The sequence below is a fragment of the Acomys russatus genome, chromosome 25, assembly GCF_903995435.1.
Source record: "Acomys russatus chromosome 25, mAcoRus1.1, whole genome shotgun sequence".
Classification (NCBI taxonomy): Eukaryota; Metazoa; Chordata; class Mammalia; order Rodentia; family Muridae; genus Acomys; species Acomys russatus.
In genome coordinates this window covers 28,856,845-28,871,184 of record NC_067161.1, presented here as the reverse complement: position 1 = coordinate 28,871,184, position 14,340 = coordinate 28,856,845, and the positions used below count along the sequence as shown (strand labels likewise).

Genomic DNA, 14,340 nt, shown 5'->3' with positions numbered 1-14,340 from the left:
TCCTGATGATCTTTTCCCAATCTGTAGGCTGTTGATTTGTTCTGTGGACTATTTACTTTGCCTTGCAGAATTTTTTCAGTTTCATGAGGTCCCATTTATTAATTGTTGCTCTGAGAGCCTAAGCTATTGGTGTTCTGTTCAGGAAGTTGTCTCCTGTGCTAATGAGTTCTAGGCTCTTTCCCAATTTTTCTTCAAACAGATTTAGTGTTTCTGGTTTTATGTTGAAGTCTTTAATCCACTTGGACTTTAGTTTTGTACAGGGTGATAAATATGCATCTATTTGTATTTTTCTATATGTAGACATCCAGTTAGACCAGCACCATTTGTTGACAATGCTGTCTTTTTTCCATTGGATGTTTTATATAAAGAACTCAAGAAATTTAACACCATCAAACTAAATGATCCAATTTAAAAAGTGGATACAGAAATAAACAGAGAATTCTCAACAGAGGAATATTAAATGGCTGAGAAACACCTAAAGAACATCTCAACGTCCCTAGTCATCAGGGAAATGAAAATCAAAATGACTCTGAAATTCCATATTACACCTATCAGAATGGCTAAGATCAAAAATTCAAGTGACAGCACATACTGGTGAGGATGTGGAGAAAGGGGAATACCCCTCCATAGATGGTGGGAGTACAGACTTATACAACCACTTTGGAAACCGATCTGGCACTTTCTCAGAAAATTGGGAATAGCTCTATCTCAAGACCCAGCTATACCACTCCTGGCATATACCTGAAAGATGCCCCACCATAAAACAATGACATTTCCTCAACTATGTTCATAGCAGTTTTATTTGTAATACCCAGAATCTGGAAATGACTTAGATGTCCCTCAACCAAAGAATGGATAAAGAAACTGTGGTACATTTATACAATGGAATACTATTTGGCTATTAAAAGCAAGAAAATCTTGAAACTTGCAGGCAAATGGATAGAACTAGAAACAATCATCCTAAGTCACGTAACCCAGACGCAGAAAGACACACATGATATATACCCACTCATAAGTAGATATTAGCCCAAAATTGATCTCCTCTGAGAAACTCTACCCAGTGCGGAATCGAGATAGACACTGGTACTCAAAGATGTACTATGGGCAGAGCCCTGAGAGTTGTGGAGAAGAATGGGGAGATGGAAGGTCCAGGGGGGAGCAGGAGCTCCACAGGAGGACCATCAAAGCCTGCACATCTGGACTTGGGGACCTGTACAAACTGATTCACCAACAAAGGACAATGCATGCAGAGATCCAAGACCCACTGTTCAGATGTAACTGATGGACTGCCAAGTCTCCACATGGTGGGGAGGGGAGACTGCTGCTGAACCTCTGATATGGACTCTGGTGCCCATGACTTAGTCACTGCTCCTTGGCAAGACAGCCTAGTGGGCACACAGAGGAAGAGGATTCAGGCTGTCTGATGAGACCTAATAGGCTAACACCAGACAGTTGGGATAAGAAGAGACCCCCCATCAGAGATCTAGGGAGGGGAATAAGCAGAAGAGGGAGGGAAGGTGAAAATGGGAAGATAAGAGTGAGGGGATAACAATCGGGATGTAATGTGAATAAATTATAATAAACAAAATATACATTAAAAAATAAAGTTCAACACTAATCGTGGAAAAAAGAAAAAAGCTAATGACAAGTCCAGTTTGCAACTGAACCTTTTTCTTTTCTAGAACATCTTAGGATTTTGTATTGTTTCAGTATTAATTGTGATGCCATATTGTATGATAGGCACTACAAAGGAGCCAGTAATTTCTGACCTCCTGGATTTCTGTCATCTGACCAGGGAAGAATAATCATGCTTACGGAACTTAGATGAGGGACCAACTGTAAGAGTCTGCAAAGACAATTCTTCATGTATTTCCCACACTATGAAAAAGGAAAAGTTGGGCAAAAGGAAACTATCTAATACAATAAAGCAAAGAATGGTATCACTTTTCCCTGGCATAACACCCTGAGCACCTGCATAGGGGCAGATGCCTCTGCAAGGACTCTCTCTAAAATCCTAGAGCTTAGAATTTACCAGCCTAATGTGATAGTAAAAGACTCACATTCGTTCAGCTTCATTTGGAGAAAAGCCCTGAAGATTGTTCGCTGTTCTCATCTACCACACAGCCAGACTATTTAACTAACACCTGATGTCAATAAGAACACCTTGATACAATTAACCAGCCAACACTGATAGGTTACTGTTAATTAAAACCCCTCCTTTACTCAGATTATTTTAATTTTTGCCTAACATCCCTCTTTCTGATTCACGCTCCTATGCAAAGCATCCTGATGTATCTGGTCCCCACATCTCTCTAGTCTCTTATTGGCTGTTGACAGTTTCTCAGGCATTTTGGTTTGTTGACCTTCAGGGTTATTGGCATGCTTCTCAGTGTCCTCTGTGTCCCTTTGACAAGCTCCCATGCTTATGGTATTTTGGATTTTTGATAGTGACTTAAAGACATCCTTTCTGGGATGAATTATCGCTTCAGACCCAGTTTGTAGATTTTGTTTGTTTGTTTGTTTCTCTGTTAGAACCAGCAGTGTCTCTAAAGCTGTAGTTGTCAACATGTGGGTCACATATCAGATATCCTTCATTTAACATATTTACATTTTGATTCATAACAGTAGAGAAATTACAGGTATAAAGTAGCAATAAAATATGATTGTTGAGGGAGGGGTCGCCACAACATGAACTGCATTGAAGGGTCATAGCATCAGGAAAGTTAAAAACCACTGCACTATATCATTCTTCTAAGGTAGAATTTCAGTTTCCTTGTTCACTGTGCCAGAATGGTCTTGCATACTATCCTTGTGCCCAGTTTATATACATTTTTCACTACATTGTGTTGCCTTGAACCTTGCCTCATAGATACAGAAGCTGAGATCCAAAGAGAAGTGACTGACTCAAAGCTACACAGTTATTGAAGGAATAGAGCTGTGACTAAAGCCCAAGTCTGTCTTACTCTGAAGACAATATTCTACCTTTGTTCCATAAAGCCAGCATCCCAAGATGCCTAGTTAACATTAGACAGAACCAGTTGTGATTCCTCTTGCCTTTGTGTGAGGAGGAAAAACATCAAAAAGCCAACCTGGCTCTCCTTGGGAGGGCTCACCAGGATGATAGCAGCTGGATCTTTTCCTCTGAACTTCACGCATACAGTTCAGAGCCCTCCGGAAGTGTGACAGTTGTTTATGTGCTAACTTGTGTTTTCCCTGCTTTGATTTCTACAACAGATTGCTAGCTAGCTCCTCTCTGGGCAGGGAAAATATGCCACAGCACAAGATTATCCAGATAAGAAACACCAGGCTGCTACATCCTGTCAAAACAGACTAGGGTGATCTGGGTTTGATTCAGTGCAAATATTAAAATCTGTGCATCTCCCACCAAGAGAGCATAAGTCTCCATCGAACTTATAGCACATTGTTATCATAGCTACTTGGCATTCACTAGGTCTCCTCCTGGGCTGGGAACTTCTTAAAGATAAAGGTTAGTCATGTTTCCCACTCTCCAGAGCCCAATACAGGATCTGACATGAGCCAGTCTCTCATTAACACATAGAATACCTAAAACAAGCTCTTGGTATCTAGATGAGCAACTGCCTGCTGTTCACTTGTGCACAATTTTGACTAACTTTCCTCTGAAGGTGGGCACAGTATAAGGTGGCCCTATAAACACAAACTGACAGCTGTGAGAACTCATTTTAGCTCCCTCACAAAAGTCTTAAGACTGTATGAGATCACGTGATCCTTGAGAAGAAAATAACAGATAATAAAGAATCAGTACAATTTTGAGATGTGCTATACAGGTAATAAAAGGTAACTGAAAGGGCAAAGCTTGAACCTACAGCCTCCCAGTAGGAACAAGAGAGATGTGAACAGTCCATGGCTCAGAGCCCTGGCAAGCCTTAGTAGAGGGACCGTTAATAGGTTTGGAAGTCAGGATGCAGAACAGGATGACTTAAGTCCTACACATGTAAATAGATGAGAAACCAGTAGAGAAATTCACTGAGCATGCTGGAGAGGGGCCCAAAAGAAGACTGGGTCAAGAGGGCAGTCACATGTCCTCGGATCCCACTCTAGGGAACCCAGCCTGCCAAGCTCCTCTCCTTCACCTATTAGAAGATAGAACATTTTCTTTGCTTTCTAGAAAGGATTTCAAACTGGAGAATCTCTGGCCTCTGGGATGCCTAACAAAGATGAACTCAAGAATGAGGTTGGGAAAATCAGTAGGTTTAATTGAAAGTCTGTTCAGTGTAGGGCCAATGCCCAACCTCCTTTTTTACTGATATCCATATCTAGTACAGAGAACGTGCCTTATGGTCCGGGTCTCAGCTGGTTACCTCTGTTTTCCATCCAGCTGCATTGGCAGCTGGAGCAGCTGGGACACCTAATTTCCTTCAGATAAAATTAAGGCCACCCATTGGATCACTCCAGCAAAAGAGTAAGAGCTGCCTTCTCACTAAGCCTGGTCCCCTCTTTCATCTCTGTGACTCCCTTTCATCCTGCAGCCAAAGCTTCAATCACACGGCCTTGTCTGTATACCTTTTCACCCAATAAAGCCATACATCCTAATGCTTCCCAAATAGTTCCACCAACTGGAAACTAAACATTCAAATATATGAGCCTATAGGAGCCATTCTCATTCAAACTGTCACAGAAATGGCAATGTATTCTTTGGCTCAGCTGTAAAGAACACATACATAACCATAGTACAAGCAAAGAACAGTGATTAACTCAAAGCTAAGTAGAACCTATACCACTGGAGAAAGTAAGTGAATAACATCTAAAGTTGATAATGCTACAGATAGCAGAAAGGGACGTGTTTCAGGGTGCAGGGTTCGACATCCCTGAGGAAGCTTGCAGATATATTGAAAGGCCTTGCAAGGATGAAAAGCCCTGAATTGCTGCTCTTTGCTGTAAGTGTTGCAGATTTGACATTTACCTGTTCTGTTTCAATATAAGAATAAATAATATATTTTTAAACAGATACAATAATTTTAAATGTCAGCCGGATGGAGCCATCTGATGTCGAAATGGCCTCTTGCATTCTGTAATCACTGGGGGACGTAGTGGAGTGAATAATGTTCATGCCAATGACCCCAAGACATCAAGAAAAGATTGCACTGTGCTCTTTGAGGGTGCTTAAAGGAACTGGAGATGTGGGGAGTTCTTCTCCGTCGAAGTGTCTGTGTGCTACAAATGCCAGCACAAAATGCGGTGCTTGGCATTCTTTCTGTAGCTCACAGGGAGCCTCCCTATACCCAGAAGGGTGGGTTGATTGCCTGCAGTCACTCCCTGCTCTTGGCCATCAGATGAGTCTACAGATTGCTTTATGCCAATACATCTGAGTCTCCAGGCAGCTTCCCCAGGGTCCCTTCTCCTCTTGGGTCACCTTCACGTCAGTTTGAGGGTCTCTGCTGTGAGTGGGACAGTGCAGGAAACAGAAGAAGCAGAGTGGACACACATACACTGGCTTCTCTTCCTATTCCTCACTTGTTCTGATTCATTGGAAGTTCTGGGAGTGCTTGCTTGGGTGGCGTTTTCCTGGCTTTCTGTCATAAACGACCAGAAAACACAATGGAATGCACAGGGGGCCCAGCTGCCATGTGAGGCTCTCTCCTTTGTGTGTTGGCTCCTGCCCTTTCCTCAGTAATCTTTCTATCACAAGTAAACTTGATGGTTAAAACAAAAGGTACTAGGCAAGAGTGAAGCTCATGGCTTAAACTCCGATGGAGCAAAAATTCTATTTTCCAAGATGCCAGTATGTTAGAACAATGAATGCTAAGGTACAACATTATGATACATTGATTAAAAAAAAAAAAAAGAAACAGAGAAGGAAGATGACCCATCCTGTAGAGGTGTCTGTCACCAAGCCTAACCACCACCATTGGATTTTAATCCTTGGAATCCACATGGGGAAAGGAGAGAACTGACTTGTGTAAGTTGTCCTCTGAGCTCCACATGTGCCTATGATCTATACACATACACACACACACACACACACACACACACACACACACACATGTATGCACCATGGTTACAACACTTCTCAAGGCCTGATGCTAGTCAGGCAAAGTTAACCTACTTCCCTGATTCCAGGCCACTCTTTTCTCTGTAGAGCCAGATTGATTAATATGTGAAGAAATTATTTAGCACATTTACTTCTGGGAATATAACCTCCTGCCTTGCTTCAATTTTTCCAAATTCAAAGTTCATTTGATGTTTTTGAGATTTAAGTAGAACTAGGAAGTGCTACCGGAAACAATGGTGAAACTGTTTTAGTCTAGTATTTGTTTCCTTGTGTGAAGAAAAATTAAACATATGACCACATGTATGTTGAGTGTGCTCATGACCAAATTAAAGATAAGGATTTTTGTACATTAGGGAGAATTTAAGCCTTAAGCCAGTGTGAGGACCATGCTAGCTCTGTTGCCTGATGAATTGGGAGTCATCAGCTCTTCCCCAGACACTATCTAATCCATAGCTCAGTTCCAAGGTTCACTGTTTCCTTAAGGCCTGAAAGATGGGGTTTAGCAATCCATTTTAACAATTTGCATTAGAAAAGCAACACCATGAATCTAGGTTGTGGGTGGCTGGTGGCTACCATGCCCTCCCCACTCTTCCAAGTGAGAGCGCTACCCCAGGCCTCAGTGCTGGCTGCCACTCCTACACTCTTTTGTTCTATCATAAGCAAGTAGTAGGTTGGGCTTAGTAATCCAACCCTTAGCCTCATCAAGTACAGAGGAAAGCTACACAGGGCACCCAACCCTGGCTACCTCCCTGATGTTCAATTTTTATTCTAGCATGGTAAAACCATGCCTGTGTTCCTTCTAAGTATGTCCATACTTCTCCATAGGACTCCAATACGAAGGCTTCTCACTGCTCAGCCAAAGCTATTACTACTCCCACCCAGAAGGAAGGCCTTGCAAACATTTTGTAACATCGAAATCACTCCCATCATTCTCTGTTTATTGTATTTCTCCCCGGTAGGAAGCAGGACTATGAAGGCACAGACTCAGTTTGCCCATCTTTTAGGACAGTGGTTTAATAAAGTGTAGGCAGACTCATTTCACTGATGTATCAGTGAATTTTTGCAGAAGGTACATATCACTTAAGTACACGTTTAGATAAAACTCACTCTAAGTTCTTTTTGGTATTTCCCAAAACAAGCAAGTGATGCTACTACCAGCAGGTACTATTGAAAAGGATAATTCCTGAACCAGAAATTGATAAATAATGGCTTTGAAATTCTTATGTTATAAAACCACTTTTCGGGGTGGGGGATTGTTTGTTTGTTTGTTTTGTATTTTGTCTTTTGTTTGTTAGTTTTTGTTTGGTTGATGTTATTTTTGTTTTTTGTTTATTTAGCTTTTAAATGCCTGGGAAGGACCAAAGAAAATAATACCTATGATACATTAAGTTTACATAAGATTTTTAAATGTAAAATGAAAATGTTGTAATATCAAAGATTAGTACCACGGTAGCATTTTCTTGGCATGCAGCTGTGCCTTCTTGTGTGTGACCTTTTGAAGTCTGTATCGCAGATAGCATGATGGCAGAGGTACAACAGAGATTATGCATCCCACAAGGTTTAGGATCAGGCTTGTCACAGAGAAAGTGTACTGTGCCCTGTTCTGAATTTCATTCTAAAAGAAGAGGGTAGCATGGTATAAGAAAGGGAATATGGGGACCTATTTGATAACAGGGATAATAGACAGTGGCCAAGATTACTTAAAGGAAAAGAGCCTAAGAAATGAGCCTATGAAAAATGGGCAGGCAGATACCTACCTGGGAATGTCGTCTCTCCTAGGTTCTTTCTACTTGTGTTGTCAGCTTTCCATGGGAGTGTCTCCTCACTGGCCGGTGTTCAGCCCACCTTTCTGCTTTTCTCTATGGGAGCTGCATGTTTCTTCTGGGGAAATTCTAAGCTAGAAGGGATGCGGCTGGGTGGTTATCAGTTGCTCATGTGCCCCAAGGCTATCTCTTATCCACACAAAGATGCAAAAATCTCCAGGCCTCAGCTATCTCGTATTAAGTTGTGTGTATGTGAGAGAGAGAGAGGGAGAGAGGGAAGGGTCGTGTGTGTGTGTGTGTGTGTGTGTGTGTGTGTGTGTGTGTGTGCGTGTGTGTGTGCAGTGTTTTAGAGGTCTGTCTCTTTGGAGGAAATTTATTTTGACTATGTGCCCATCACCACACACATTAAACATTTGGGCTTCTAAAGCAAAGATGCATCAGCCGGACCATGACTAAAATCAGGTCATCCCCTTGCAGAGTTGGGATTTCAGCCCCTTTTTGTAGTGACCTGCCACCTTCATGTGCTTCTTCCATTTTCTTATTACAGGGTAATGCCCTATACTTCAAATCTGCCAGGAACGTGACAGTGAACATTCTCAATGACCAGACAAAAGTGCTGACTCAGCTGGTGACAGGTAAGAAAAGAACACATAGACAAATGACCAGTCCATCGGAGTGCCTAGACAAAGCAGACTTTACTGCCCTGTGAAATACCATGTGAACAAGGATCTAATGGCTGTTTCCTATGTAAAGAAAGAAAATTCAGCTTTTAACCTCCGATTCTACCAAAAGACATATTCCCATGTAGTCACATGTTTAACTTACCAACGTGTCATGACACTTGCCTTTAGAGAAAAGCTCTTTTTAGGATATCATGGCCCCTAAACTCAAGCCAGCTGCTTTAACCAGTGCTCAACCAAGGACAAGCTCCTTTAAAATGTTCTTTATTTCTGGGAATTTCATACATGTATACAATGAGGTGTGGTCATATACAGCCCCCTAGTTCCTCCCCGCAGCTATCCCTAGAACAATCCCTCCCAACTTTAATGTCTTTTATTTTAATAACCTCCTAATTCCAGTTAGTGTTGCCCATACCTGCACAGGTCTGGGAACATTCACTAGGTTATGAGAAACTCATTAGTGGCCACATCCTCAAAAAAGAATTGTTTTCTCTCCTCCAGCAATCATCTGCTGTTTACATCTCCTCAGTAAGGAGTGGGGCCTGGAGACTGTCTGTGCCATCTATGCTGGCATCTAGGCTGTCTTGATCTTACATAGTCTTGTGCAGGCAAGCACAACTGCTATTTCAGAGTGCTCCTCGATATCCGATATCCTAAAGCTCTTGTATTATTTTGACTTTATCTTCTGCAACAACCCCTGAGCCTTGGTAGAATAGGGACAAATATACCGTACTTTCTGGTGTATAAGAAGACTGGGCATATAAGACAACTCCCAACTTTTCCAGTTAAAAATAGAGTCATGGTTAGGGTTAGGAATATATTCACCGTATAAGACTACCCCTCTTCCAACACACACACACCTGTGCTACAGCTAAGTACCTGGCATATAAGACCACCTCCAACTTTGGCATGGATTTTTCAGGGTTAAGAATCATCTTATGCACTGGAAAACTATGGTAGATATCTCATTTTGGGGCTAAGCGCCCAGTATCATTCCTTAGTACTTTTTGACCAGTTTTAAATCTCTCTACTGCTGGCTGCCCATGGCAAAAAGAAGCTTCTCTGGCCAAGCATGAGAGTGGTATAGGTCTTTGAGTATAAGCATAAATATTTAGAAGGCAAATGGATCACATGACCCTGCATGCTACAATACTGACCTAATAAGATGTGTCTATGTGTGCATCAGTAACACAACAGTTAGTAACACAACTAACTGCTTTCTGATTGGATAAGCCTGTTTCCCAGGAAGGAATTTAATGCCCAATACTCTGAGCCAAAAACCCATGGTCATAGGCTCTCAGATAGAACCTGCTGTTTTTAATTTCATCAGTCATGCTGTCCAAATCTTCCTTTTCAACAATGGAGGAAAGGCCAGCTGTACTCAACTGAGAGAACAGAGGATGTACAAAGCCATGCCCACACTTTATAAGTTATAAAACGAATTGTGTGTGTGTGTGTGTGTGTGTGTGTGTGTGTGTGTGTGTGTGTGATATGTATTTGGTTGTATGCATATGCCCATGTGTGTGTGTGGACATGTGCATATATATGTGTATGAAGGACAGAGCTTGGCATCAGGCATCTCTCTCCATCATTCCCCACATTAATTTTTGAACAGCCTCACGCCCCAAGACCAAAGTATACTGATAAGCTAGACTGGCTATGCAATTAACAAGAGGATTTTGATTATCTCTGCCCACCCCTCTACTCCTCCATCCTACATCCTGAAAGCACTATGGTTACATACACAGCTAGCATGCCCAGCTTTCACATGGGAGTTGGGTATCCAAACTCAGATCCTCAATGCCTACATAGCACGGACTTTACTACCTGAGCCATCTTCCCAGCTCCTATAAAAGGAGTTCCTAATGGTAGTTTGAAGCCTAGTCCTATTTGCAATGCGCGTTGTCTTTGAACCTAACTCAACTGCAAGCTGCCAGTGTGTCCACAGGCTGTGTGCGTGTGGCTCTTTTTAGTACAGAAGATCTGTTCCTAACGGCTGTGGGAAATGCCCACTAGGTTTTAAGCTTTGAATTCTAACAGTTTAAACAAAGGATTGGTTGTTTGTAATAATGACTCCACTGACAAGTATGGGCCTAATGGATATGGTTATGAGTTGAGCAGTGTGATCAATGCACTCTCTGTAGGTTTATAAGAAGTGACAGACTGAGAGGCATTGTATACCTCACAGTGGAAGGAGAAAGTGTGGATCTGAATGGCATTGTCAGACCTCCATAAGGAAATGCCATTTGACTTTAGGGCTGAGAGAAAGGCATCCAGATGGATATTCTGAGAGGGAAGTAACCCAAATGCCTTAAAACATTACTGGCTCTGGAATCTCCTGAGCCCCAGTAATAACCAAGTTAGAGGGAAGTGGGTGCCTTTACACATAGAGCACTACTCCCCCTCCCCCAGCACAGCTGCAAATGGGTGTCAGAAGTTACATAACCTTGAAGTGGACTGTGCCATACACAGCTGAGAAGCTCCTGGGTCTGTGGGAAAGCCTGTGCTCCACAAGCACACTGTTACAGCAAGCATCTGGACTGTGAACTTCACTTGTGTAACATCTGGCCTCTAGTCACTGATGCTAAATAATTAAATACAGAGCTCCCGGTAAGCAGTGATTTAAGCCACATGTGAAAAAATGTGCCTACAGGAAAGAGAGAAACCCAGCCTCCAGCTCTCAGATGCCAAGGCACAAGAAGAATTGATCCAGCCTGTTGATCAGTTGCGTTTATCTGCCTTGGGTGATTTGGTTTACTTGAAAGATTGTTTTTTGTTTGTTTGCTTTGGTTTTTTTTTTTTTTTTTTTTTTTTTGGTTTGTTTTAGTTTGGTTTTGGTTTGTTTTGTTTTGGTTTTGGTTTTTCGAGACAGGGGCTCTCTGTGTAGCCTTGGCTGTCCTAGACTTGCTTTGTAGACCAGGCTGGCCTTGAACTCACAGCAATCCGCCTGCCTCTGCCTCAGGAGTGCTGGGATTAAGCTGTGCACCACCGCGCCCGATAAAATATATTTTTTTTTCTGAAGAAAAAAGGTTTTATTTGGCTTACATACCCTGGAACATGGCCCATTGAGAAAAGTCAGGACAGGAACTCAAACAGGGAGAGAACCAGGATGTGGAAATTGATGCAGAGGCCATGGAGGAGCACCTCTTATTGGCTTGTTCAGCCTGCTTTCTTATAAAACCCACAGCAACATTCCCAGCTGTGACTCCACCCACAATGAGGAAGGCTGGGCTTTCCCACATCAATCACAAGCAGGTAGGACAGGATAAAGCTGAACATGACCATTGCTCCTCTAAAGAGAGCCTGCTTCTGTCTCTTTCTATCCTCTTTTTTCTCTCTTCATCTTCCTTTTCTTTCCAACTCCCCTTCCCCCTCTCCATATTTATCTTTTCCTCCTCTTCCTTCCTTCCCCTCCTCTCCCTTCTTTTTCCATCCCCCACCCATCCTCTACATTCTTTTTCCTCCTATTCCTCTCTTCCTTACTCATCCCTTACTGCTCTTCCTCTCCATTACCTCTTCCCTCTCTTCTACCACTTGAACCCCCTGGTCTCCTCTTCCCTCCCTCTCTCTCCTTCTCTTTTTATTTTCTGGCCTTCTAGTAGTCTTTATCTTTTGATCTCCCATTCCTAAATTAGTGCCTTTTAGGAGCTGGAAAATAGCAACCCTTACTCTTTTTTTTTTTTAAGATTTATTTATTTATTACATATATAGTGTTTGTCTGCAGTCCAGAAATGGGCACCAGATCACATTATAGATGGTTGTGAGCCACCACGTGGTTGCTGGGAGTTGAACTCAGGACCTCTGGAAGAGCACACAGTGCTCTTAACTTTTGAGCCATCTCTAAATGAGGCAGAAGAAAAGCTAGTGCCTGGGGAGGGTGGAGAGGTAAAAATAATGCCTTCTAATTCCTGTTATATGGGATGCATACAAAGCAAATCTCACATGTCTTCCAAGAGTTGCAATCGCAAGGACTCCAGAGCTCTCCTGTTCGCCTGGGTAATATCTTAGAAGCCCACCAGAAAGCCTGACGTTCCCAGTTCACGTCATCTTTCTGCACGAAGCGTTACTTTCAGAGGTAGAACTAAAGCCAGGTCACTGATGCATTTTGATTCACAATGTTGCTGATTGAGTATATTAGGACAATCCATCTTTGGAGCCCTGGAGCCTGTAAGGAGAACAGCTTTAGGAGCAGAAAGAGCCCTAGTTCCAAAGGAAAAAAAAAATCGGGGCAATAAGCACTAGGCTTTTCCTGTCTTCAGATTCCTGGTGGTCACTGTAGCTGCAACCTAGTCTTTCCTTCCCCTCCTAAGTGGGAAGAGTAGACTAAAGAGTCGCTTCACACATAGTCTACCACCCATAGAAAGGTGTTCACCTCAGGATTCATGTTTTTATGCCCCTAACAGTTGTAGGTTTGCTGAGGGGCTTCCAGAACAGTGTCCAATTCCACCAGCATTCCACTTTAGAGACAGAACCATCTTTTAAGATTCCAGCCATGCCTAGGGAATTTTGGCAGCTCTAGGTAAAACCAACAAAGAACCACGCTGTCTGCACCAACTAGCCAATAGTCAACTGAATCTTTGCTTTGCTGTGCTTTGTGTTGGCAAGTGGTTCTGGCCCTTGGAAGATTTTATTTGTATTTTATGGTTCTCTGAAAAGTAAGACAACTTAATTGTGTTTTAGATGCTCTAATTGCTGTGGTCTTTTTTGGTATAACCTCCCCCCTCCTATAAGTCCCACACATTGTTCAAGAGTCCATAGTGAGCTCAGGCTCTTCGCAGGAAGTGTGAAGCCAAGTCTGACTGTAATACCCAGATCACTCAGATAACCCCAAAAAAGACCACCAGGACTCAATACCAATGTAACATACACAGGGTCCTATATTATGGGATCAAGCTCACATCACAATCCTTCCTGATGCAACAGGATAGGAGAGTGGCACCAGAGTTTCAAGGGTAATGGGATTTTAAAGGGGAAAACATAGCAAGGCTTGTGGGACACAGAAATGTCAATCTTTAAGGAAAAGGCCATAAGCAAGGGTTGTGGGTCACAGGAATGTCAGCTTTTAGGCAGGTTGGGTCCAGGAGGTTTAATCTCCAGAAAAGTTGTTTTATCTCAGAGGATCATTGGGAGTTAATTGTATCTAATCTAATCGCTCTGGTGGAGTTTCTGGAGACTGCTGGCAGGTCATTCCCGGAACACAGGAAGAAACGAGGTCATCTGGAGGACATGTTCTCACAGAACATTCACAGGCCATGCCATTAGTTGTGGAATATATGTTATATATAGAGGATGACACTAGTTTAGTCCTTACATGACAATCTTGCCAGGTTCATGGAAGCAAAGACTAAGCATTTGTCTTCCACCATCATATCTTCATATGACTAGTTCTAGAGTGGGGAAACTGCCCTGGCTCCATGGCTGTCCTGAGGATGTTTATTCCTTTATCATTAGCATATTGTCTCTTCATCGGCACTCTCCTTCCCTCCAAACAGTGTTACCCTTCTAGAATTGGCAAGCAATATAGATTTCACTTAAAGTTTAATGGCATCAACAAGATGGCTACGTCTTAACTCACCTACTCAAAATCCTTTACTCATCGCTGTTCTTCAAGATTTCCTTGAGTTCTTTGTCACTGATTTCTACACTTCCTCTTCCTCAGAAAAGTTATCTCCTTGATGTTCTGAATGTGCTGACTCCAGGCCTCTTCTCCTTCTTAGGCAGAGAGATAACCTTTGTGTTCCATGTAGCACTGTGAGAGCTGGATTCCACTCTCAGATTCTCCCTTGCTTCCACACTGACCTTGAGGGAGCCTTAGCCTCACAATGCCTATTCTTTTCCTATTCAACCAGATAAGAGCGTCTTCAGA

The 14,340-nt window shown here is 42.5% G+C and overlaps 1 protein-coding gene across 2 annotated transcripts in view; it reads left to right on the top strand.

Annotated features, from left to right (window-relative positions):
• Positions 1 to 14,340, top strand: part of Sgcd (sarcoglycan delta) — a 365,504-nt gene that overhangs the window by 221,039 nt on the left and 130,125 nt on the right. For both annotated transcript variants that reach the window (XM_051167942.1, XM_051167943.1), the window contains exon 4: positions 8,342 to 8,429. In XM_051167942.1, coding sequence (XP_051023899.1) covers positions 8,342 to 8,429 — 88 coding nt within the window. The remainder of the gene's footprint in view (positions 1 to 8,341; positions 8,430 to 14,340) is intronic.